The sequence below is a fragment of the Barbus barbus genome, assembly GCF_936440315.1.
Source record: "Barbus barbus genome assembly, chromosome: 46".
Taxonomy (NCBI): Eukaryota; Metazoa; Chordata; class Actinopteri; order Cypriniformes; family Cyprinidae; genus Barbus; species Barbus barbus.
Window position 1 is genome coordinate 24,878,281 of NC_136724.1, and position 27,034 is coordinate 24,905,314.

The window sequence follows — 27,034 nt, forward strand, 5'->3', positions numbered from 1 at the left end:
TCACACACTCACACACACACACACACACACAGTTACCAACACACACACACTCTCGCACACACAGTTACCAACGCTCACACACACACACACACTCACACTCACTCTCTCACACACACACACACACACACAGTTACCAACGCTCACACACACACACACACATATGTTGGTTTTGCTATATTTGAGAGGACTCTCATAGGCGTAATGGTTTTTATTCTGAACAAACTGTGTGTGCTATTGCCCTACACCAACCCTACACCTAAACTTAGCCCTCACAGGAGACTTTGTGCATTTTTACATTTTAAGGTAAACTTCATTTAGTATTTTTAATAATTTATTTCCCTTGTGAGGACCGGCCAAATGTCCTCACAAAGTCAAAAATCTCAGGCTTTACTATCCTTGTGGGGACATCTGGTCCTCACAAGTATAGCTAAACACATACACTCTCTCACACACACACACACACACAGTTACCAACGCTCACACACACACTCACACTCACTCTCTCTCACACACACACACACACACACACACACACACACACACACACACACACACAGTTACCAACGCTCACACACACACACACTCACTCTCTCACACACACACACACACACACAGTTACCAACGCTCACACACACACACACACACACACACACACAGTTACCAACGCTCACACACACACACACACAGTTACCAACACACACACACTCACGCACACTTACACACACACACAGTTACCAACACACACTCACGCACACACAGTTACCAACACACACTCACGCACACTTACACACACTAGTTACCCACACACACACTCACACGCACTTACACACACACACAGTTACCCACACTCACACGCACTTACACACACACACAGTTACCAACACACACACACACACTCACGCACCCACAGTTACCAACACACACACTCACACGCACTTACACACACACATTCACTCACACACACACACACACACACACACACACACACACACACTCACTCGCTCAGTGACTCATAAGATCATGGAGATTGAATCCGAGTCCTGCTGCGGTTCGATCCATCAGAGAGCGCGCCCACGACTGCGCTCCGCGGGGGAGAAGCCCGATTCATTTGAGTCGGTTCATTCGGACGATTCATTTTAGATGAACGAGTTCATAGAGCGGAGCGTCACTGAATCTTTTGATTTATCAAAATCTCTGGTCATATTGTAACTACGTTTTTAATTAGTTTATAAACATTATTTTAAATATTGTTCCAATGTTATTGTTAAAACAAAATGAATACTTTTCCTAGTTAATTATATTATTAAAAACAGTAATATGAATTATTCAAACAATATTGTTCCCACCTCAAAGTTTTATTTACAGTCGATTGATTTTCGTTTTGACCGAGTCATTAAAAGAATCGGTTCAAATGAACGGCTCGTTCGCGAGTCAGGCTTCGCTAGAAGCAGCGATTCTCCTCAGACTGAAGTCAGGAATGAAAGGTGTCGCTCTCACAATGACGCTCGCACTCCTTCCTCTGCATTTACGCTCTTTCTGGACTCTAAAGGCTGATTCTGAGGATGTAACGACGAGGAAAATCACGATTATTCTTCACAGAGCGGATGTGAAACTTTAACGCGTTTAACATTCATCTTCTTCCCGAGAATCGTCTGTTACGCGAAACTTTCTGTGTTTTTTGTGAAAGGATTTGTTGTTGAAATGTTGTCTTTATGTCCTCTCGTCATTCTGCTTTCCTCTGGTGAGTAACTTGGTGGTTTTTATTCATTGAATATTAATATTCCGGTAGAAGTCTGTGAAGGGCGTAAAGGAATCATTTGGCACTGAATCAAATGTGTGAGATTTGAAGATTCAAACGCATTCGGTTTGAATAAAGATGTTGATCAGGTCAGAAGTGACCATCTCTCTGTGTGTGTGTGTGTGTGTGTGTGTGTTCACAGTGAGTGTGTGTGTGTTGGTGCTCGGTTCTGAAGCGGTTCTTCTGGACCAGAGGAACAGGTGTCACTCCAGACTCAAACAGGTTCAGGGACAGCAGGTGACCGTTCACACTCCGCCCAACATCACCGGACACTGGGTGTCCAACAGGTGACTCAAACTCAATTAATGCTCATTACATTCTTCCTAATGAGTATGAATGTAAAACAGCACAGTCTAACAGATATCAGCATACTTTCCCACGCTGTACTCAGAAACGGTAAAACTCCACTGTTTAACTCTTGGGGAGGTGTAAAATGAGCCTATTTCCAAAAAAAGTGGACTGTTCCTTTAAATGTTGCATACACTGCAAAAAATAAGCATCTTCCTCAGTATTTCTGTCCTGTTTTCTAGTACAGATATCTGAACAGCTATAAATCAAGATGCATTTACTGCAGATGCTAAACGAAGTCTTGTTTTCAGAGAAACTGAACAAAATTAATCGAGTTAAAATGAGAACAAATATCTGTCCAAGGTACATTTGCTGACTTTATTGGCAGATATTTGTTCTTTTTTAATCATAAACCCATTTTGTTTTATTTAACAAAAAAATAATGCGTACAATATGTGTTAAATTGTGTAGGAATGTTGCAAGACAGAATGGTTTCCATGGTTACGACTACAGTAAACATTTTAACCGTGTAAACAAAATTATAACCTGATAAATTGCAATTAAGGCATATTGAACGTTAAAATGCGCTTCAAATATAAAGTTAAGTGGGTATCATTACTCATTTTACTCTTTGTAATTTAATACATTTCATAATTTAAAAGTTCGGTTTAAAAGTATCGTATCGAAAACAAAACAAGTGTTATTGCCCCTAACAAGGGCTCTTTCATTACGGCTGTCGCCAATAAAATGAAAATGAAATGAAAAGTGTTGACCAAAGCATTAAATTTAGATTGCTCATTTTTCTTATGCATTTTTACAGTATTGTGCATCAGAACCAATCACACGCGAGTCTGTTGAGCTTATGAATGCAATGGCCAATCAGATGAGTTCAGATGCGGGTGAAATAGTACAGTTCCAATAAATTTATGCAGCTGGCAATAACACAGGCATAAAAAAACTGAAAAGGACAAAAACGGTTAAAGCTTGTATTGTCATGATTGCAGCTGCGAGGTGCGACCCGGTCCAGAGTTCCTGACCCGCTCCTACCGCTTCTTCCCGGACGGCAGCTTCCAGGCGCTGCAGTTCTTCTACCAGGACCCTGACTGCAGCAAGCCCAGCTCCAGCCTGCTGATCCGGGGCAGCGTCCGGCCGCTGCGGGGCTCCTGGCTGGTGCGCGGAGGAACGGTCAGTGAGGTGCATGTGAGCCGCGTCCAGCTGCGGTGCCTGCAGACGGCCTGCGACCCAGATCCGGACCGCAGCATGCAGGAGCTGACGCTGATGCGCCTGGAGCTCGGGGCCGAGGAGCTGTTCCTGGGAGACGTTCACACGGAGCGCGCTCAGAGGAGCCTCCACCAGCCCACGGGTTACCAGAGCCCCCTGCGGAGCGCCGAGGTCAGGACGCAGACGTCTGCGCTGCTGCATATGCATGCGCTCCGCTCCGGCCCTCGCAGGGCATTAATATTAACCCAGAGCCAGGAGACACGCGCTCAGAATATAGTGCAATGCAGTCTCTAGGGTTTTTCAGCTGCCTAAACACATTTTCAAACAAAACCTCTTTTTTTTTTTTTTTTTTTTTTTTTTTTACTTTACACACAAATCCAAGAATTGCACACAAAATGGAAAATGCATCACATCTCTTGTAAAAGAAGCACTGCATTTAAAATATCACAAACACATCTCAAAAGCAAACATTTGTCTTACGTTGCAAACACCTTTGCCATAATATTGTATTATTGGATTTACAGTCAAACCAAAAATAATTCAGACACCAGATATCATTTTTGATATTGTGGGTGCAGGACACTGTAGTTCATTTATGTAAGTGAGGATAGAAAATAAAGTAAACTGTGACACATTATACCCAAACATCCTTCATACAGTGAACTACAGGATCAAAAATGATTCAGATACTTTGACCTGAGCATGTTTTGCTGAAGTGTTTTTCTTTAATTGCTAATGTGATGTTTTTCCACCACAGACTGAACTAAATGAAGCACTGCTTGGTGATTGGTTGAGCTAAATTGGTTTTATCTAATTGTGTTCTTAAATTTAACATCTGACCGCTATTCAACCCAATTCATTTCATACCTTTCTATCAAAGTAATCTGACTTCATCAAGATCAATGTGTTCTGACAGTTTAACTGAGTTCTTCTCATATTTTATTACCATTTTCTAAACTATAGAGAATAAACTGATATAATGTGAGAAATGTTGAAGCTGTCTGAATACATTTAGCTTTGACTGTCACACAGTTATTAAGAACCTAAAGCTCTTCTTTCATGAGCTCATGTGTACAGTTCTGTTCAAGATTCAAAGTAATTGGCAGAGAGATTCATGGCAAACACGACAGCAAGATTGAAAGCATTAGTGGTTATGAATACAGTATTGTACAGTACAGAGGAACAGAAACACATCAAGCTTGTGTAGTTCAGTAGATGTGTGTTCAGTGAAGCACATGTGAGGAGTTAGTGATGAATTACTCAGGCATTCAGATTTATTTATTTTTATAGGAAATGTTTTATGAAATTGCAAACTGAGTCAAAGTCTGAGAATCAGTGTCTGGTTTTGCAGATTTGGTGTGTTTCTGCTGTTTGAGTGACAGCTTTCAGAAACTGTGTGACAAGGAAAGAGTTAGTGTGTAAACAGCTGAGAAACACTGTAATATCAACATGAAATCATTTCCTTTCTAATGCATGTAAATAACTTCCTTAGATCGATCAATCGCCGTTTTTAATCAACCATCCTATTTCACAAATTTGGCATAAAATTACTTTAAATTATTAAAAATGAGACAAAATGTGCATTAAAATATGGTAAAACAACTAAAAATCAGGATGTTTTATTTTAATTCATTTTTCTTTCAAGAAATGATTTAAAATAAGATAAATTAAGCAGAAAAATACACAAAAACAACTAAAAATCAAGATATGTCTTATTTTAATTAATTTTTTAAATAAACAGTTTAAAATAAGACACAAAACAAGCGTTAATATATGCTAAAACAAATAAAAATCAAGATATGTCATATTTTAATTCATTTTTTGGTCTTTAAAGAACAAGGATTCACACGGTCTTGAGAAACCTGGATGTTGGAGGAAGCCTCATTTTAAAAGTCTTATTTCTAGACCTGAAAATTAATACAATCTTATAACTCTGTGCATTTTTTGTACAAATATACACTTTTCTAGTCATGCAATACCCTCAAATATTTGATTGGAAAAGCATTTCCTGTTTCACTCCGTTACAGAAGCCAGATGGATGTTTCATGTGGACTTTAACTGTTATTATAGAAGCTGTGAGATGATTGAAAATTATTATTATTTATTTATTTAGTAAATATATGTTGGATGTTCAAAGTTGAAAGTTTGGACACACTTGAATGAATTTGTTTCTCTTGACTTTAAGAAGCTTTGAAACTGAAGCAGAGGTTTGTAGAGCCTCAAGATGACTTTAAATGATTAGTAAATTCACTAATTAAAAAGAGTAGAAACCCTGAGGAGCAGTCAGCTCCTAAAACTTCTGGAATCCTAAAACGCAATCGTTTTCATTTCAAATATAATTATTTTAGCTACTTATTTTAATATCCTAGACTGAAGCCCAAACCAGAGGCCTTTGAGACGCTTGATCCGAAGCTTCAGCTGAAAAGATGGAATTAGTTTTTAAACAAAAAAACAGTCATAAGGATCAATTTTTAGAAATTGAGATTTATGCATCATCTGAAATCTGAATAAATAATCTCTCCATTGATGTATGGTTTGTTAGGATAGGACAATATTTGTCTGAGATACAACTATTTGAAAATCTCCTTTAAAGTTGTTCAAATGAAGTTCTTAGCAATGCATATTACTAATCAAAAATGAAGTTTTGATATATTTGAGATGCTCATCATGATGTGTGATGAAAGCAGAGCTTATTTGATCTCAGAATCGTTCTCGTGCATCCGTTTGTGTTGTTTCCAGTTCACACGCGTGTCTAAACAGCAAAGGAGCTGAACGCAGAAACACAACGACAGACTTCAGCATTAAAATAAAACCCAGCGAAGCTGAAAAATACATGAAGCTTTTGACAGAAGAATGATTAATTCATGAAGTGCCATGTTCACTGAAGTAAAAGTCTGTATAATACATAACATTGTACTTAATTTAGGATGTGACATTGTCTGTGATTAATTCATGCGAGCCGCCAGCTGTCACGGCCTCCACACATTACATTCATCCAGTATTACCATCCGCTCTACCTTTACTTCACCATCTCTGACCCTGCAGCACAGAAGCAGTCATCAGTAACACAGGTATATCTGTAGCAATAACCAACAATACATTGTATGGATCAAAATTATACATTTCTCTTTTATGACAAAAATCATTAGGATATTAAGATCATGTTCCATCAAGATATTTAGTAAATCTCCTACCGTAAATATATCAAAACTTCATTTTTGATTAGTAATATGCATTGCTAAGAACTTCATTTGAACAACTTTAAAGGAGATTTTCTCAATATTTAGATTTTTTTGCTCCCTCAGATTCCAGATTTTCAAATAGTTGTATCTCAGACAAATATTGTCCTATCATAACAAACCATACATCAATGGAAAGATTATTTATTAGTGCTGTCAAACGATTAATCATGATTAATCGCATCCACAAATAAAAGTTTTGATTGCATAATATATGTGTGTTCTGTATATATTTATATATATATAAATACACACACATGCATATATTTTGAAAATATTTACATGTCTATATTTATGTTCATAGAATTTATATTGAATTTATATTGTAAATAAATATATTTAATATATAAACATAACATTTTTCTGAAATATATACATGTGTGTGTATTTATATAGACATAATAAATATACACAGAACACACATATATTATGCAAAAAAAGAAAAGAAATTCTATGTGATGAATTGTTTGACAGCAGTAATATATATTCATCTTATTTATTAAATCTCAAACAATTGACCCTTATGACTGGTTTTGTGCTCCAGGGTCTCACATTACAAATAAATCCTAATCTGATCAAGACAAACTATATATGGTTGGAAAGATTAATTTATGACAAGAGTGCATCTCACAAATCTGCATCATAGCAGGAGCTCTGAAACAGTTTTTCTTCATTGTCTTTTTCCCTCGCTCATCATATTAAAATCAGACATTGCATTATCATGAATCATTATCAAAGAATTTAAGTTTGACATCTTTGTTTAATAATGTTAGTGCAGTGTAAGGGTTAAAGAGCCGCTCATCTCCGTCTGCTTCAAAGGGAATGTGGAAATAGTGTTTGCGAAGGCCATCGCTGTGGATCCCGGCTCTATCCGAGCGCAGAAGCTGCGAGATGAGCTTCTTCTGATGGATTCATCTCTTTCATGTGCTCGCCGCAGCTAAAAGAGGCCGGGAAGCATGTAATGCAATGTTAATGCATTCTAGTTCGGTCTGAATTATTGATGGCCGGGCCGGCTCCAGTAAGCGAGCGGACACGTGTAGAGCAGCTCTCTGATTGATTGAGATTAAATCAAAGCCGCTCTATAATCGAGGGACGCCGGGCTCTGAAGTCATCATGACGGCTTGAATTCTGATTCAGAACCGCGTCTGTCAGCTGCTCTTGACTCTAACTTCTCCTAAACGCTTCTGCTGCAGGAGTCTTCTGTGCCGAGCAAACTGATACTTTTGTATCGTTGAGGAACACTTATAGTTTCTGTTAATACTGTCAATATGATTTTATATTTTCACTTTCATTTTAGTAAATTTGTCATTTTTATTAATATTTGTTTATTTATTTAGTTTTATTTTAGAAGTTAAACTAAACAAAAATGCCTTGGAAACTAGCTGAAATAAAATGTTTTTATGGTTTTGGTTTTAGTATAGTTAACTATAATAATCCTGGTTTAACTTTCTATTATTTTCTACTTGTTTGTCACCAACATAATGTTATCATAAATTAGTTTTTGCTGAAATCAGTCTCTAGTTTTTGACACTTTTTTTTTTTTACAGATGCTTCCAAAGTTTATTACAAGAAAAGCGGCTTATGATACACTGTACAAAAAAATCAATTAACTTTTATAAGTAACTTTCCTGGATTTAATTTGTTGAGAGAACTCAAATATTCTTCATATTTCAGGTTGAATAAACTTCAAATGTTAACACTTTAAGTAAAAAAATAAATAAAATAAAAATAGTGTAGATTTGGATGCATCATCAAGAATATGTTGACTACCAACCAATCAGTACATTATATCACATTGTTTCCTGCAAAAGTGTGTTTAACAATATATAAAGTTACTTTATTTCAAATATTTGTTTTGTAAAAAAGAAGAAAGTAATTGTAGAGCAGTAGAGCATGCAGCAAAGATGTTAAAAGCATCTAGCAAATGCATGAATGTGAATGCAAAAATATATTTACAGCAAATACATGATGCATTGCAAAACAGATCATTATTTTGTAGTGGGGTGAAATGGCATGAGGCAGTGTTTATTGCTGATTTGCTCTGATGTGTGTGATGTTTGAGATGCTCATATTCTGCAGAGGAGTTTATGAACCCATGGGTTACTGGTGACCCGATCAGTCACCAGCCGCTCTGCCGGTTCAGTTCTTGCTTGTGTTGGAAGGGTTTTGTTGTATGCTGAATCAGAATAATCAGGATCTCTGGATGTCTGTGTGAAGCAGAATCAGCTTCTCTGTGCTGATGCTCATCAATAACCTCGCAATCATTAACCAGTTTAATATGTCAGGTCAAATGTATTTATATAGCAACTCTGTTTGCTTCACAGCGGCAGTAAAGACACAAACCGTAAGATGCCCTGCGTGTTTAGTGCCATCTTCCTCATGGATATTTGGTTTTCTCATACTCTCTCATACCCACCCACTTTGTTCTTTGGTCTTTATTTTCTCTGGTAAACCAAAAATATATACTGTGGCAAAAAAAATTAATTCTTTATTAAAAATTATTAATTGCAACTTTTTATATCACAATTCCGACTTTTTTGTTGCAATTCTAATTTTATATATTTTTATGCTATATAAATAAATCATCCAGGTGGATGCTGCACACTGGTGGTGGACGAGGAGAGAAAAGCAGAAAAGCGCTATATAAATGTAATGAATTATTATTATTATAGCTCACAATTCAAAATCTTTTTTCCTCACAATTTAGATTTTTTTTTCTCAGAATTGTCAAAATGGCAATATAAAGTCAGAATTGCAAAATATAAAGTCAAAATATGAGATAAGGTAAAAAATGCTTGATACAAAGTCAGAATTATGAGATACAAAGTAAAACTTTGCGTGATATAAAGTCATATTTGCAATATAAAAGCAAAATTGTGATATAAACTCAGAATTCCAACTTAGTTTTACTCGAGTTCAGATCTTGCAATTATCAATCTCAATTTTTATTAGAATTAAGAAGAAAAGTCCAAATTGTGAGATGTTGCAATTGAGCAAAGTTACAATTACCTTACCTGTGATGGAAACAGGTAATATACCAATAAATGACAGAATATAAATATATGACAAATTATACAAATGAATAAAAATCACAACCGTTTTACTTTTAAGATGTTTTTCTGATTGAAACCGGGTATAGACTGAGAATGAGTGTAGGCTGGGATGATTTGATTGGATGAAGTGTTTCTGTATGACTGGATGTAGAATAAGAGGGTTTGAAGTCACAGTAAGATGAAGAGTGAGTGTGATGTGTGTGGGATCTGGCTTCCAGGCCGAGAGCTGTGGAGTCTGTCGGATCGTGTCTTCAGCGGATCTTCATCATCCTCCGGTGCTTCCGGCTCGGCCCGAGCGTCCGGTGCGTCTGCAGGGAAGCTGGGTCAGCACACGGTGCGAGGTGCGTCCGGGCGTCCTCTTCCTCACCCGACAGCTGACCTTCCACGAGGACAGCCAGACCTGGACCGGACAGTACGATCACTTCTCTGACCCCGTCTGCCGTCATCCCACCTTCAGCATCTCAGCCAGCGGACGCTACAGCCGTGGAGCTCCATCCGCAGCCATCGGGGGCGCCGTCGAGTTCACCTTCACCGGTCAGTCCCCATTAACACATCACTCAAATACTGACACGTGTCTGACCCTGGACCACAAAACCAGTCATAAGGGTTCAGAAAATCATCTCTCCATTGATGTATGGTTTGTTATGATAGGACAATATTTGTCTGAGATACAACTATTAGAAAATCTGGAATCTGAGGGAGCAAAAAAATCTAAATATTGAGAAAATCTCCTTTAAAGTTGTTCAAATGAAGTTCTTAGCAATGCATATTACTAATCAAAAATTAAGTTTTGATATATTTATGGTAGGAAATGTACTAAATATCTTCATGGAACATGATCTTAATATCCTAATGATTTTTGTCATAAAAGAGAAATGTATAATTTTGATCCATACAATGTATTGTTGGCTATTGCTGCAGATATACCTGTGTTACTCATGACTGCTTCTGTGCTGCAGGGTCAGATATGCAGATCAGACACTGTATTTGCATATATTTCCAGAACATAAATCTGAACATTGGATGAATCCAGGTTCATAATTCTTGTCTGAGTTTGTCGTCATATTAGAGTTAAAGGTTTTTCTGGAGGGGATTATGGATTTCTCTTTTCAACACTCAAATAAATCAGAAAATACTGTCAACAGACTGAAAACAAACACATTTCACTGTTTTTAGGAGTGAAATGTTTATAAATCAGTGTGAATAAAATATGAACAAACCTTCAGAATATAGCTGTAAAGTTTGGTGAATGTAAGGGAAAAACACTTTAAAGATATGGACTGGAATTGAAAGACCTAGCTCTGTTTTTTTAGTTTGTTTATTGTCTTGTCACACAGCAGCTTGTAGGCATTGTTCTGTTTTTTGTTCCAAATCAGAAATGACAAGGAGGCATCTTCCAGTAATACAATCAATGGAGAGCGTTGGATTGCCCCCCCACCCCGGTGTGGACGTGGCCTAAATGCGCTCCGTCTCTATACCAGACCTGTACAGCGCGCACACACAAAATCCACAACCTTTGACCCTTGTTGTAACTAAATGATGCACATTTTAGGTTACCTGATAACACATTTTATCAGTGCTGTGAAACCGAGAAAATATCAAGCTGAACAGTTCACTTTTTTATAATAATAAAACAAATTATACAGTCATGCCAAAAATATCGGCACCCTTGGTAAATATGATCAAAGGCGGTTGTGAAAATTAATCTGCATTGTTAATCCTTTTGATCTTTTATTTAAAAAATGGACAAAAATCTAACCTTTCATTGGATAATAAGAATTTAAAATGGGGGGAAATATCATTATGAAATAAATGTTTTTCTCTAATACACATTGGCCAGAATTAACGGCACCTTTTTATTCAATACTTTTTGAAACCTCCATTTGTCAGTTTAACAGCTCTAAATGTTCTCCTATAATGCCTGATGAGGTTAGAGAACACCTGACAAGAGATCAGAGACCATTCCTTCATCCAGAATCACTCCAGATCCTTCAGATTCACAGCTTCTTCTCTTCAGTTCACCTCACTCATCTTCTACAGGGTTCAGGTCAGAGGACTGGAATGGCCAGCAGAAGCTTGGTTTTGTGCTCAGTGACCCATTTTTGTGTTGTTTTTGAGGTTTGTGTTTGGATTATTGTACGGTTGGAAGATCCAAACATGGCCCATTATAAGATTTCTAACAGAGTCAGTCACGTATTGATTTTTTATCTGTTGGTATTTGATAGAATCCATGATGCCATGTGTCTGAACAAGATGTCCAGGACCTCCAGCAGAAATATAGGCCCACATCATCTCAAATACAGCAGTATATTTCATTGAACACATGGGGTGCTTTATATCCCTGCGTTCATCAAACCCATCTTGAGTGTTTGCTGCTAAAAAGCTCATTTTTTAGTTTCATCTGACCATAGAAGCCAGTCCCATTTGAAGCTCCAGTCGTGTCTGATAACTGAATATGCTGGAGATTGTTTTTGGATGAGCTAGGAGAATTTTTCTTGAAATCCTCCCAAACAACATGTGCTGATGTAGAGGCTGTTTGAATTTTAATTTTTTTAAAGGTTTTCTGACCCCGAGACTCAACTATTTTCTGCAATTCTCCAGCTGTGGTCCTTGAAGAGTCTTTAGCCACTCAATCTCTCCTCTTCACCGTGCATCAGGACGATATAGACACACGTCCTCTTCCAGGCAGATTCATAACATTTCATGTTGATTGGAAATTCTTAATTATTGCCCTGATGGTGGAAATGGGGATTTGCACTGCTCTAGCTCCTTTCTTAAAGCTCAATTATCTTTTGCTGCACATCAGAAATATATTCTTAGATTTTTCTCGTTGTGATGGGTGATTAAGGGAATTTGGGCTTTGTTTATATTTCTGTGAAACAGGAAGCCATGGCTGGATAATTTCATGTTCATAATCACACTGGAGTGCTCAAAATTGTGAATATGAATGGGAATATACTTCAGAGATATTTTACTCATAAGAATTTCTAGGGGTGCCAATAAATGTGTCCAACGTGTATTTGAGAAAAACATTTATTTCATAATGAGATTTCCTTCCATTTTAAATTCTTACCATCCAATGAAAGGTTAGCTTTTTGTGAATTTTTAAAATAAAAGATCAAAAGGATAAAAAATGCTGATTAATTTTCACAGCCGCCTTTGATCATATTTACGGCCATGACTGTATATAATATAATATAATATCAAAAAATTAAACAGATATTGCTCTGGAATTCCCTTTTTGAGGTCAATTATTTATTAGGTTTATAAAATAATATATAAAAACAAACTGAAGCATTTAAAGGGTTATTTCACCCAAAAAAGGAACATTAGCCCATGCTTTACTCACCCTAAAAGCATCTTAGGTGTATATGACTTTCTTCTTTCAGACGAATCCAATTGGAGTTATATTAAAAATGATCCTGACTCTTCCAAGCGTTAGAACGGCAATGAATGAGTGTTTTTGTTCAACAAACACCCACCTACTCCCATTCTAACGCTTGGAATAGCAAGGAAAATTTTAATATAACTCCAATTGGATTCGTCTGAAAGAAGAAAGTCATATACATCTAAGATGCTTTTAGGGTGAGTAAAACATGGGCTAATGTTCTTTTTTTGGGTGAAATAACCCTTTAAGGGGTTAAAGAAGAGTTTCCTCTCAGTTGATGTTTGTAATCCTGAGCATGTACTCTTGCAGTGACGCACATGACGGTGACGCCCATGGATGTGGCCACCGCGTCCCTGCTGAGCGTCTTCCGAGGGCATGAGTGTGGCGCCGAGGGCTTGTGGAAGCAGGGCGTTCCGCAGGACGTGACGTCCACCTCGGGCTGCGCTGCGCTGGGGGTCCGGCTGCCTCACACCGAGTACGAGCTCTTCCGCGCCGGCCAGGACCCATCTGGACACAGCCTCCTCTACAACGGCCAGAGACCCAGCGACGGCTCGAGTCCAGACCGGCCTGAGCGCCGGCCCACCAGCTTCCAGCCGCCGCTGATCCGCTGCGAGCGAGAGCGAGACCAGCCCTTCAGACTGAGCGGCCGCAGCGGACCGAACACGCTGGACACACTCACCGCCGCCACCGCACTCGTCCTGCTGCACACGCTCATGTAGCTCATGCAGACCCATCATTTATCCCAAAAATCAGAGGGGAATGATAGTTGAATAACAAGGGAGTAGAAGCACATCACTCTGGTTGTAAGGCTAAAACTGGCATTTCCTGTAAACTTATCCCTCAGTTCTGATTGGCTGATTGGAATGTTGTTCCAGGAACATGTTGTACTTGGTGAAATCAACATCTTTTGTTGTTCCTGGATCAACATTATTGTCCAAAAACATAGACCTAACCCTATCCCTGGTGAACGTGATTTCACCAAGTACATGTTGTCCAGTCAGAAACTACACTGAATGAATGTGAATGTGAGTCTCTGACAGCAGGTGGCGCTGATGGAGCAGCAGAAACACAGCTGTTTCCCCGTAACCTCCGTGGACAAAGCAGCATTGCGAACACTATTTGTGACCCTGGAGCACAAAACCAGTCTTAAGTCTTAATAAATAATCTTTCCATTGATGTATGGTTTGTTATGATAGGACAATATTTGTCTGAGATACAACTATTAGAAAATCTGGAATCTGAGGGAGCAAAAAAATCTAAATATTGAGAAAATCTCCTTTAAAGTTGTTCAAATGAAGTTCTTATTATAAATAAATCTTATTATAAAATAAGTTCTTATTTCTCTTTTATGACAAATATGATTTTTGTCATAAAAGAGAAATGTATAATTGTGATCCATACAATGTATTGTTGGCTATTGCTGCAGATATACCTGTGTTACTGATGACTGCTTCTGTGCTGCAGGGTCATATTTTATTAGGTATTGCATGGAGCGAAGATGAAAACAAAATGCCATCAAATCTTTTCTGAGGACAGTCAGAATCTTCAGAGGTACATTCATATAATTAATTCATCCCTATATTCATTTAAATAATTCCCTTCCCAGCCTTTCCTCCATGTTTTCACACAAAACTACACTACTCTGTGTGAGACTGCTACTGAAGACTCTGCTTTATGCTGGATAGTCTGTATTTATCCTCAGTTGTTAGGGTCAGGTCTATGTTTTGGAAAATATGTTGACCGTTTGCACTAGTTCATGAACAGTGTTGGGGAAAGTTACTTTTAAAAGTAATGCATTACAATTAGAAATTGTAAAAATATGAAAATTTCCTATCACGATTATAGTGACCTAAATTATCACGGTTATCAGTATTATCACGGTATTGTTAAAATGTGCTGGAAATGTTCAAAAAGTACAGACACATAAATCGTTTCAAGTTTTGTATTTAAAATCAACAAATAAAATGACTTTTTTTTGTTTGCATAAACACTAAAACAATAACATTTCCAATGATGTCTGGATTTTGAAAGACAACATGACTGACAACAGTTTATCTAATAACGTACAAAATGTTCAAATAAAACTTTGAAAAGTTTCATAAATCTCACATTTCAGCCTTTAAAGAAAGAAAAGGGTTCATTCAAAATGATAATTGTTTTATCTGCTCCATAAATACAACCTGAATTCCGGAAATGTTGGGACTCTTTTTAAATTTGAATAAAATGAAAACTAAAAGAATTTAAAATCATATGAGCCAATATTTTATTCACAATAGAACATAGATAACATAAATGTTTAAACTGTGAAATTTTACAATTTTATGCACAAAATTAGCTCATTTCAAATTTGATGTCTGCTACAGGATTCAGAATAGTTGGGATGGGGGCATGTTTACCATGGTGCAGCATCTCCTCTTCTTTTCAGAAAGACGTCTGGGCATCGAGGTTATGAGTTTCTGCAGTTTTGTTGCTGGAATTTGGTCCATTCTTGCCTGATATAGGTTTCCAGCTGCTGAAGAGTTCATGGTCGTCTTTGACGTATTTTTCGTTTAACGATGAGCCAAATGTTCTCTATAGGTGAAAGATCTGGACTGCAGGCAGCCCAATTCAGCACCCGGACTCTTCTTCTACGAAGACATGCTGTTGTAATAGCTGCAGTATATGGTTTTGCATTGTCCTGCTGAAATACACGGCGTCTGTGATTTCCAACAAGAATGTCAAATTCGGACTTGTCTGACCATAGAACACTTTTCCACTTTGAAACGGTCCATTTTAAATGAGTCTTGGCCCACAGGACACGACGACGCTTCTGGACCATGTTCACATATGGCTTCCTTTTTGCATGATAGAGCTTAAGTTGGCATCTGCAGATGGCACGGCGGATTGTGTTTACTGACTGTGGTTTCTGGAAGTATTCCTGAGCCCATTTAGTAATGTCAATGACAGAATCATGCCGATGAGTGATGCAGTGTCGTCTGAGGGCCTGAAGACCACGGGCATCCAACAAAGATCTTCGGTCTTGTCCCTTACACAGAGAGATTTCTCCAGTTTCTCTGAGTCTGTTGATGATGTTAAGCACTGTAGATGATGAGATATGCAAAGCTTTTGCAATTTGATGTTGAGGAACGTTGTTTTTAAAATATTCTACAATCTTTTTACGCACTCTTTCACAGATTGGAGAGCCTCTACACATCTTTACTTCTGAGAGACTCTGCCTCTCTAAGACATGCCTTTTATAGCTAATCATGCTACACACCTGATATCAATTAACTTAATTAGTTGCTAGATGTTCTCCCAGCTGAATCTTTTCAAAATTTCTTGCTTTTTCAGCCCTTTTGCCCCCGTGCCAACTTTTTTGAGACCTGTAGCAGGCATCACATTGAAATGAGCTCATTTAGTGGATAAAAGTGTAAAATTTCACCGTTTAAACATTTATGTTCTCTATGTTCTATTGTGAATAAAATATTGGCTCATGTGATTTGAAAGTCTTTTAGTTTTCATTTTATTTAAATTTAAAAAATGTCCCAACATTTCCGAAATTCGGGTTGTAATTCTAGATAACTTATTCGTATCGTTTAAATGTGTAGAATCCACATAAGCTTGTTTTTCATCAACCGGTCAAACTTTACAGCAGGGCGAACAAATGAACTTTAGTCCAGACAGAAACTGCACAGAGACTGAATGAGGATGTAAGTCTGTGTAAATCCAGTCTCTGCCAGCAGGTGGCGCTGATGGAGCAGCAGAAACACCTTATTAAAACACTGCTTTATTAGGTTATTACATGGAGCGAAGATGAAAACAAAATGCTGTCAAATCTTTTCTGAGGACAGTCCGAATCTTCAGAGGTTTATTCATAATTAATTAATTCCTACATTTAAATAATTCTCTCAGCACTCTTTTAAAACCTAGCAGCTTTTCCGCCATGTTTTCACACAAAACTACACTACTCTGCTGTGCACCTGAGACTATTACTGAAAACTGCGCTTTATGCTGGATAGGATTTATTTATCCTCAGTTGTTCAAATCGCAGTAGTCAAATACAGTTTTAATGATAATTAAAATATGAAACGGTTATTGTTCCATCCCTAATTACAATATTGCTTACTCCCTAAAAAAGTAACTAATTACATTACTTAGTTACTTTTTATGGAAAGTAAAGTGTTACATTACTTTTTAAATCTGGGCAGGGCTTGCTTGTTTGTTTTTTAATATAAACGGTTCTATTTTTGGCAAACATAAAAGCCCTTTTGCACCAGAAGTGAAATGAATACGCCTCAGGCTGAAGGAAAATTAAATTCATGTCTGTACAGTAGAACACAGGATAAGAAAATTCAACACTCTTCAATAAATGAAATAAAATGAAGCACAAATGTTATCTAAAGTAATTTTTGCTTAGTGTGGTATTAGCAATTGGATCATCAAAGGTCAGCAGCAAAGATATTTGTATTATTTAACATTTAATTATTGCAGATTTGCGTTGTATTCTGAGTTTGCATTTCACTGTTTTTATTAATTTTGAGGAACACTGAATCTGTTTTTTCTGTTCACATTTATTCTAGAACTACAGTAACGTTCACACCGTGCACACAAAGCCTTGGCACTCTTGATTTCTCTCAACATGGCAACACAGAGCTGTCAGTCAGTCAATGACAAAACAAAGAAACTGGCGTTATTTATTTATTTGAAAAAGTAACTTGGATATTTTCTGGTAAACTAAAAAGTAATGTTACTAATAAAAAAGTAATCTGATTACATAACTCACGTTACTTGCAATGCATTACCCCCAACAATGTTCATGGAGCTGCTCGTACCGTTTAAGAACTAAAGATGAGCATCCAACTTTTGTTGTTGTTAAGCGAAGCTCGTGAAGGTCGTGACATGTGCATGCGCTCTAATGTACTTCCTGTTCATCCTGTACAGCGTCACATTCACTGGAGCTCATCATACATTATTTAACAGCAATTACACTTCAAACAATGCCAGGCTATCTCTAGTTTCACAGATGCTCCAGAGCTGCTGATTTCATGCAGAATCACTGTAAATATCCCAGGATTGTATTTTAGAGGACCTGATTGAAACCTCGTCTCATGATGCCCAATGAACTTTGGAACTAAAACCAAACGTTTATATTTTATTTTATTTTATATATATATATATATATATATATATATATATATATAAACATTTTCATTACTTGAAATGAAATAAATGTTAACTAAAATTAAAAAAATATATATTTTTGCAACATTTATAATTTTCATAGTTTATGTACTAAAATTATATAGAGATAAACAAAAACAAATTATATTAAAATGACAATTAATTTAATTAAAATTGAAATGAGAATAGAAAATATGTATAAAATCCTAACTCAATTTTGGAGAGAAAAAAAATTGAGAAGTCAGTATTTTCATAGATTAATTTGTAGTAAAATTAAAAATTATATAGACATTACATAAACATGAAAAACAATATTGAAATTAGAACTTATTTAAAATTAGAATGGGGACAGAAAATATATAAAAGCCTAATTCACAATATTAATGAAAACGATAATATTTGCTGTTAAGTAATTTCAGAAGAATAACGGACCATTTTTGAAGGTCAGTCTGATCATAAAACACATTTCTGGCGCTGGGACATACATCATTTATCCAGAGACGGTCAATAGTGAGAAACACATGTGTGTTGAACTGTTGATTGGATCTCATGCACAGCTGATCAGAGATGAAGCGCAGACAGCATAAAGAGTGTTAAAGATTCTTTATTTTAGCATGTTAAATACCACGGGACAGGACTGCAAACGTGATTTATTCAGTCAAGTTGCCTCACAATCGAACATAGAATAATTTGCATAAAGAAAACTCCATGAAATGATGGGAATTGCTTGCATTTGTGAGGGAAACGTTCCCGGCTGACATCATCACACTCGAGAAAACAAACGTGGAGATGTGTGTAACGTCACCGTCCAGCGACAAGCAGCAAAGACGATCGGCTTGTGTTTGTGTGACGATGAATCTGAATTACTTCCCATTCTCTCAAAAGAATCCAAAGAACATGTACATGACATTTAAAACATTCCATTTAACTCTTAATAAAGCACAGAGAGAAAGAGAAACACGTCCTTTAATTGATTAATAGGTTGTTTTTTCAGGTCTCTACACACAGTGCCTCCATCAGGCGGCTAGTGATGCTCGGACAAATGGACAATTTCTTCTTCCCCGACCCCAGAGAAACCCACCCGGAACCACAGACGGCCCTCTTCTGAGTGTGTGTGTGTGTTTGTGTGTGTGTGTGTTTGAGTGTGTGTACTAACCGTGTGAGATAGGCAAGGCCTGTTTGAATGATCCTGTACACAGACACGTTTATTTCCGCTGCCGTAGGGCTCGTCTGCGCAGACGCCACGCTTATATCGACAAGAACGCACGCTCTGCTCCGGCAGAACTCTACAAGACAAACTTCCCGAGGAAGAAGCCGATGAAGATGGCGGCGATGACGACGAACAGAGACGGCAGTGATCTGGAGGCAGGGTCTTTGCTCAGCATCGCCGACGAAGACCTGGAGACGGAGCTGTCGAACTGATTAGCCTTCCTCATCCTCAGCCCTTCGTCCTGATGAAGAGCGACACACAACACTGAATCATCATCATCATCATCACACCTGCTGTCCAGGCATATGCCGGTATCAAATTTTCATGTTGCTATTAATTGCTAATGCTTTTATCACGGTATACGGTATTATCACGAAATTCAGATGTGACCCTGGAGCACAAAACCAGTCATAAGGGTCAGTTTTTTGAAACTGAGATACAACTATTAGAAAATCTGGAATCTGAGGGAGCAAAAAAATCTAAATATTGAGAAAATCTCCTTTAAAGTTGTTCAAATGAAGTTCTTAGCAATGCATATTACTAATCAAAAATGAAGTTTAGATATATTTATGGTAGGAAATTTACTAAATATCTTCATGGAACATGATCTTAATATCCTAATGATTTTTGTCATAAAAGAGAAATGTATAATTTTGATCCATACAATGTATTGTTGGCTATTGCTACAGATATACCTGTGTTACTCATGACTGCTTCTGTGCTGCAGGGACACATATAGTTGCAAAAAAGTTGTCATATAATAAAACATTTATAACTTATTAAGTTTAATAACTTTTTTCTTATAACAAACAGAACTGAACATTTAAATGCAATAAAGCAATACACAAAAATATATATAAAGTAAAAACTAGATTAAAGATTAAAGTTCATGAGAATTATAAAGACCAAAAGGTAGCACTTCACAATAAGATCTCATTAGTTATGCATTAACATTAACAATAGCTACATTTGCTACAGAAGTTATTAATCTTTGTTAAAATATACAAATGATAGTTCATGTTAGCTCGGGTGCATTAATAATACAGTTTTGAGAGAGCGCATGCAGCGGTGTCCAGTTGATGGGAAAAGTATTCTTAAAATGCTTTCAAAAAAATCTGAAGAATTTGTAATAGCCTAAATAATTATTGATGGTATTTTTAAGCTCCCACGATATGGTGATATATGGCATTACCATGCCTAGTGCTGTCACTGATCTTTAATTAAGTTTGAGCTCGTTACGCCTCCTAGTGCTCAAAGAGCTTACTGCTTCTGCTCTCAGACACACATCCACCACAATCAACAAGCACTTCCTGTATGTTCTGATGTCACAGGTTTTCAGTCCAAACTGATTTCTTGTACACACTTCTGCTGATTATTATTTATAAAACTACTGTTTAAATCTCAAGGGATTGAAGGCTCAGGGTTTATGGGCTGGATAAAAGTATCACGTTACTGTTTTACAGATCAACTATTGAATCGATTATATATGATTTTACAGATTGGTTTGGCCGTTAAACTTAGGTCACAACTTCAAAATGAGGTTAGAAGAGCTGGAAAAATAACTGGTATGTTGTCCCCAGAGGTCTGTTAGGAATGATTGGTGACCCAAGCCATATTCTCCATAAAGAGATATACAGGAGATACAGTCTGTGAGCTCAATATTCCATTATCGGTCAATTATTGAAATGTTGTGTGGGTGAGGGTAATGTGATGAGTACCGTGTAATGTTGGTGTATTATTAGGATTAGAAGTGAAGCGTTTTGTTTTGGGTTTTCTGTGGGGGGGTTATTGAATTGATCTGCTCTCCCGATTGCCTAAGACAAATTTCTCCTAACGGACACAACAAGAGAGAAACTTGAACTTGAAGAATTTAAGACAAATATCATTTTACAGTACAGTTGTAACTTACACCAGTAACAGCCTATATTTCTGTCTTTGTTTTAGAATTAGACCTAAAATAGCTGTGTCTCTCAGAAAAAACTGTGTATGAACACTGTTAATATTATTTTTCCCGATCACAACTTCAATTCTTCATTTATTCATTATAGTCTGTAAATTGTTAATACATTAATGTGTGTTTTTGGGTAAGAATCCATTACTGGCAATCTTTCTGCTAGACTATAATTCCTGTTTTGTCATTGATGGCATAAAAAACAAACACTTTTTGAAGAGTAAATGTTTAACTTTATATGACTTTTTTAAAACATTTTTATTTTACTGTTATTTTTATGTCTTTTATAATATATTATTTATTACTTGTTGATAACATTTAATACAAAGGTTGTTTGGCATGAACAAAACAAAACAAAAATAAAGTAAAAAAATAATATAGAGTAATAATTAACTGATTGGTCTCCTAAAACAAAGTCAAAATAAAACATACTAAAACAAAATTTCATATTTTATTTGAAATAAATTAAAACATTAAAATTTTTTCATTAAAAAAAAAACCAGCGATTTACATTTTATTTGTTTACCTGCATATGATCATGTGAGCATTAAAGAGCATTAGAGAAGCACGAGCATGTTACATTCTTGATATATGAAGCTCAAATCTTCTAGCAGGTATTTGTGGTCAGTGTTTGTGAATCTCACAGTAATCTGGTGTTACTGGGTCAGTTTGAGTGAATCAGACACACAGACACTAGTCCTCCAGTACCTTGAGCTGGCGGTTTTCATCTAGCAGCTTCCCCGCTTCCGTCTGCAGTCTCTTGCACTCCTCCATGACTTTCCTCATCTCCGTGTCGTCCGTGGACAGACCGTCGGCCTTCGAGGCGCTCAGAGCAGACGCGGCTTTGCTTGATTCCAGCTCGTTCTGATCAGAGTCGGTGCAGAATGAAGGTGTGAGTAACAGTGATGCTGATTTATAATCCTGACCAAACACACACTCACCATCTTCTCATTGTCTGAAGGCATCTCAAACACACAGCGCAGCTTGGAGTCCATCAGGTCGTCCGGTTTGGCATCTTTCCACTGCAACGGTAAACACAGCATCAACTTCACTCATCTCTCTACAAATAGTGTTTCCAGGATTCAGAGGATAACTGATCCACATTTAAGATGAAACTCGGCCGTTTATTAACAGCTGCTTTAATATGAGCCATGATCTGAGATGAAGATGTTTGTGTCATAACTGATGAACTTCTGTTATTGATCTGAATAATGTCTTCTGTAGAGCTGATTTACAGCTGAACTTCAGTTAGTTTCATAATTGATCAATTTCACAACATTATTTTCCTGTTTATCTCTGTGAAGCTGCTTTGAAACGATCTGTATTTTATAAAGCGCTACAGAGAAAAAAAAGATAATTGGGTCTAAATTAAATTGTTTGAATTGCAAATTAAATTTCCATGCATTTGGATTACAGAGTTTAACAAATGAATAAGGTTAGATTTCTGCACTCAACAAAATAATCACAGTATAATTGACTATTTGGCAAGGCAAGGCACGTTTTATTTATAGAGCACAAGTTTAACACAACTGCAGCTGATCCAAAGTGCTTTACAAAAAATAACTCAATTTAAAAGAGAAAATAAAACAAGTATCAAAAGCAATTCAAATGTAATTTCATAACAGCAATTAAACTATTGAAAGTAGATACACAACATCACTCAAATGCTAAAGAGTAAAAACAAGTCTTTAAGCTAGATTTAAAAGCATCCAATGATGGAGAAGCTCTGATGTTCAAAGCTTTGGGGCCGCTACTGAGAAAGATCGATCACCTTCTGCTTTACTACATGAACGGGGGACAGATAAAATAACTGATCACTAGATCTTAAAGACCTAGAGACTGTTTATGGCTTGATGAGATCACAGGTATAATCCGGGCCAGAATTATGCAATGCCTCGTATGCAAAAAGAAGGACCTTAAAGTCGACTCTAAGTTTAATAGCGAGCCAGTGCAATGAGGCAAGGACAGGGGTGATATGATCCCTTTTCTTAGTTCCTGTTAAGAATCTGGCTGCTGCGTTTCCAATCATCTGTAATTGAGACCGTGTAGATTGAGGAGGCCAATGTACAAAGAATTACAGTAATCCAAACGAGAAGAAATTAGTGCTTGAATTACTATTTCAAGGTCTTTACTGGAAAGTGTTTCACCTTAGCCACTGATCTGAGATTAAAAAAGATACTCTTTACAACTGCATTCACATGCTTAACAAACTGGAGAAGAGGATCAGAATGGACTAGGGCTGAGCATTCATTGCATTTGTGATAACATCACGATATGTGAAACATGATTTTTCAACCGCAGAGGCTGCGATTACACTCGGTCACGTGACACACGAGAGTAAAGAGGTGTGTTCAACTTGAAGATCGGTGTATGACATCAAAGTACGGCGAGAGGAAGCCTAAGGAGACGTCTGCTCTCTTATAGCTCTCGCAGTATTTGATGACACACAGCGATCGGTCCAGCTGCGCTGCTTCAAGTCCAACTTCAACACAGTTATTGTAAAGGAAATGGTCACAGATAATAATTTTGATGTACTCTGCCTGACTGAAACCTGGCTGAAACCAAATGAATATTTTGGTCTAAATGAGTCTACTCCACCGAGCTACTGTTATAAACATGAGCCCCGTCAGATTGGTCGTGGTGGCGGTGTTGCAACAATATATAGTGATATTCTCAATGTTACTCAGAAAACAGGATACAGGAGGTTTAACTCATTCGAAATACTTCTGCTCAATGTTACACTGTTAGATATGCAGAAGAAATCTCTCCTATCTCTTGCTCTGGCTACTGTGTATAGACCGCCAGGGCCATATACAGATTTCCTAAAAGAATTTGCAGATTTCCTCTCAGATCTACTAGTTAATGTTGATAAACTGCTAATTGTTGGAGATTTTAACATTCACGTTGATAATACAAACGATGCGTTAGGACTTGCGTTTACTGACCTAATAAACTCTTTTGGAGTCGAGCAAAATGTCACCGGGCCCACTCATCGTTTTAATCATACGCTAGATTTAATTATATCGCATGGACTTGATCTTACCGATATAGATATAGTACCTCAAAGTGATGATGTTACTGATCATTTCCTTGTATCGTGCATGCTGCGTATTACTGATATTAGTTATATGGCTCCGCGTTATCGTCCGGGCAGAACTATTGTTCCAGCCACCAAAGACAGATTCACAAATAACCTGCCTGATTTATCTCAACTGCTCTGTGTACCCATAAATACACATGAACTAGACCAAATGACTAGCAACATGGGCACTATCTTCTCTAATACACTAGAAGCTGTTGCCCCCCTCAAACTGAAAAAGGTTAGAGAAACGTACTGCGCCATGGTACAACAGTTATACCCATTCTCTCAAGAAAGAAACTCGTAATCTTGAGCGCAAATGGAGAAAAACTAAATTAGAAGTTTTTAGAATCGTGTGGAGAAACAGTATGTCCAGCTATAGACCGGCTCTAAAAGCTGCCATTCAAATATGGCTAGCTGTGGGAAAGCAGATTTAATTAGTTAAATTGCATGGGACTGAAACAAACTCGATTGATTGATGATAAATATATAAAACTGGTTCATGTATATTTAAAGCACATTCAATGAATAATGTGGATGTTTAGGGTCCTTTTTGTAGTTTCACTTGTACGTTTAAAAAAAAACTATTATTGTGTATGAATGGATGTATATTTTGTTTATGTATGGATAGGCGTTTATGTATATGTGCATATGTATATCTTTTATTATTTTTTAGTATTATTGAATATGTTTTGAACATTTGTTTTTATATTTCTCAGGTATTTGTATTTCTTGCCATTTTATCCTTCAATATACTTTCTGCTATAATTCAATCTCAGTATTGCCAAGCATAAAATAAATAAAGAGTTTATTAGCACTATTACAGAAATCTGACCTGTTTCATTGATGTTTGACTGACAAATATGCACTGCATTTAAAGTTTATTAGTGCATGTTCAAACTGTGTAATCCAAATGCAGGAGATTTGTATGCAAATGTAGGGCTGACTGTATGTGTGAGCGATGAAGGACAGCAGAAGATGGGCTCACCATGGCTTCCAGGTCACTCATGCCGGGAGGCGCGAAGATGGTCTGCACCATGAACTTGTGCTTGCTCTTCTCGTTTGGGTCGTAATCAAACGGCTGCAGCATGACTGGAGGAGAGCAGAGAGAGCGTCAGGGTCACAATACACCCCGCTGGCTATCCAAACCCGGCTCCAAAATCACAAGAACCTGGTGTTTGATTAGACGCCTGCATTTAAGGATTCCTGCGTTTGCATTTGAATGTGATTGAAAAGGATTTAAGCGCAGGAAGGGAAAGCGCTTGTGCTCTGTTTGCATGCGGCGCAGACGTCTGAAGCACAGAGAACAGCGTCTCAATCTGTGTTCGTTCTCCAAGCGTTCGGTGTGTTTCACTGCACAAATGATCGTTCCAGACCAGAACTGACTTCTTTCATATTTATCAACCAGTGAGCACAAAACTACATCAGTATATCATCATAAACACAGCCGTTTATGTCTTAATGAAGGTAAACATGAGAAAGAAAACGCTTGTGTACAGTATTTATTAGATCTGTGTGTTCGGTGTTAAAGAGACAGCAGTCTAATAAACACACCGCCTGTAATTAATGATAATCAGAGAACTAAAGAAAATCACTCTGATCTTTAATTGCTTTAAATAATCATCTAGATTTTATTTATGAAAAGAAATCTATGCAGTGTTTTTAAACTTTTCATTAGTTTCTGTACCTGAAATCCGGTTCAGTTGTATTTATTTGTGCTATTGCTAATTGATTTGTTTGTTTCTATTTTACTGTTCACTTGTCTTTAACACTTTAATATTTGAAATATGTATTAGTCTAGCTGTTTTTTGGTGGTATTTTTGTTAAAAGCATAGACTAAAGCTCGTGTAGTAGGCCTAAGTGTTCTGATGTTTGCTGCAACAGAATGCTGTGTACTGGAGTGGATAGGAGTGAATGATTAATGGGGTCACCTGAGATGGTGACGGTGGCGCCGGGGTCGATCAGGCCGCTGTTGGGCCGCACGCAGTAGCGCCGAGGAGCTGTGGTCTTCACTTTGAAGCATACTCTTCTGTCGGACGGGTTCCTCAGCTTCAGGTTAGTGGTCACCACATCTGTGAAGGGTCCTGCACACATCAGATCAGCGCTGGGTATTAGTGGTGTGATGATGAAGCTTCCGAGCGCCTCACGTGTAAAAGCAGAAATCATGCAAAAACAGCCAGGCCTCCTTCCTATCCGTACGGCACAGACACAGCCAGCCGCTTCTGATGATAACACACACATCTGACCCTCATCAGCCGTCTGTTTCCACCCGCAAGAGAGGCATCAAATACAGCATAAATGCAGAGTTTTAGTAAGGAAACAGAACTCAGCGATGCTTTCAGACCCTCAAAATACCCTTCTCACAATTATTATATTACGAGATATAACCATTAAAACCAACTCTCCATGCTAATGAATTAAGTTCATACTGATCATTCTTAATTACGTGTTCTTATAAGTTACATACAATGATATACTAAACTACATTTCTAATCAATATTGCAAAAAAATAAACAAATCTGTATTTAAAAATATTTATAATATATATATATATCCCAATAATTATTTTGTGGTTCGTGTGTAATTCAACATTTCAAACCATTTTTATTTTTTTAATTAATAAAAAAGGAGTAAATGCACTTAATAC

The 27,034-nt window shown here is 37.2% G+C and overlaps 3 protein-coding genes across 4 annotated transcripts in view; 2 read left to right on the forward strand and 1 right to left on the reverse strand.

Annotated features, from left to right (window-relative positions):
- Nucleotides 1-1,462: 1,462 nt before the first annotated feature.
- Nucleotides 1,463-20,135, forward strand: LOC306865169 (protein APCDD1-like). 2 transcript variants are annotated; one of them, XM_079409613.1, is made up of 6 exons: nt 1,463-1,741; nt 1,941-2,085; nt 3,091-3,478; nt 9,818-10,133; nt 13,297-14,538; nt 19,142-20,135. In XM_079409613.1, exons 1-5 carry the CDS (start codon nt 1,702-1,704, stop codon nt 13,704-13,706), a joined length of 1,299 nt encoding a protein of 432 aa, XP_079265739.1. In that variant the 5' UTR covers nt 1,463-1,701; the 3' UTR covers nt 13,707-14,538; nt 19,142-20,135. The 2 variants fall into 2 exon arrangements, with proteins under 2 accessions (XP_079265739.1, XP_079265740.1); XM_079409614.1 differs by lacking the exon at nt 19,142-20,135 and adding an exon at nt 15,351-16,469.
- LOC306865170 (vesicle-associated membrane protein-associated protein A-like) overlaps nt 18,734-27,034 on the reverse strand; it is a 9,275-nt gene continuing 974 nt past the window's right edge. The window contains exons 2-6 of the mRNA XM_079409615.1: nt 26,319-26,471; nt 25,376-25,479; nt 22,250-22,330; nt 22,017-22,172; nt 18,734-19,598 (exon numbers count right to left, since the gene is read on the reverse strand). Coding sequence (XP_079265741.1) covers nt 19,434-19,598; nt 22,017-22,172; nt 22,250-22,330; nt 25,376-25,479; nt 26,319-26,471 — 659 coding nt within the window. The 3' untranslated portion in view covers nt 18,734-19,433. The remainder of the gene's footprint in view (nt 19,599-22,016; nt 22,173-22,249; nt 22,331-25,375; nt 25,480-26,318; nt 26,472-27,034) is intronic.
- The window catches only part of LOC306865168 (serine/threonine-protein phosphatase 4 regulatory subunit 1-like), a 23,759-nt gene continuing 23,070 nt past the window's right edge, over nt 26,346-27,034 (forward strand). Inside the window, exon 1 of the mRNA XM_079409612.1 lies at nt 26,346-26,442. The gene's annotated coding sequence lies outside the window, so the exon portion shown is untranslated. The remainder of the gene's footprint in view (nt 26,443-27,034) is intronic.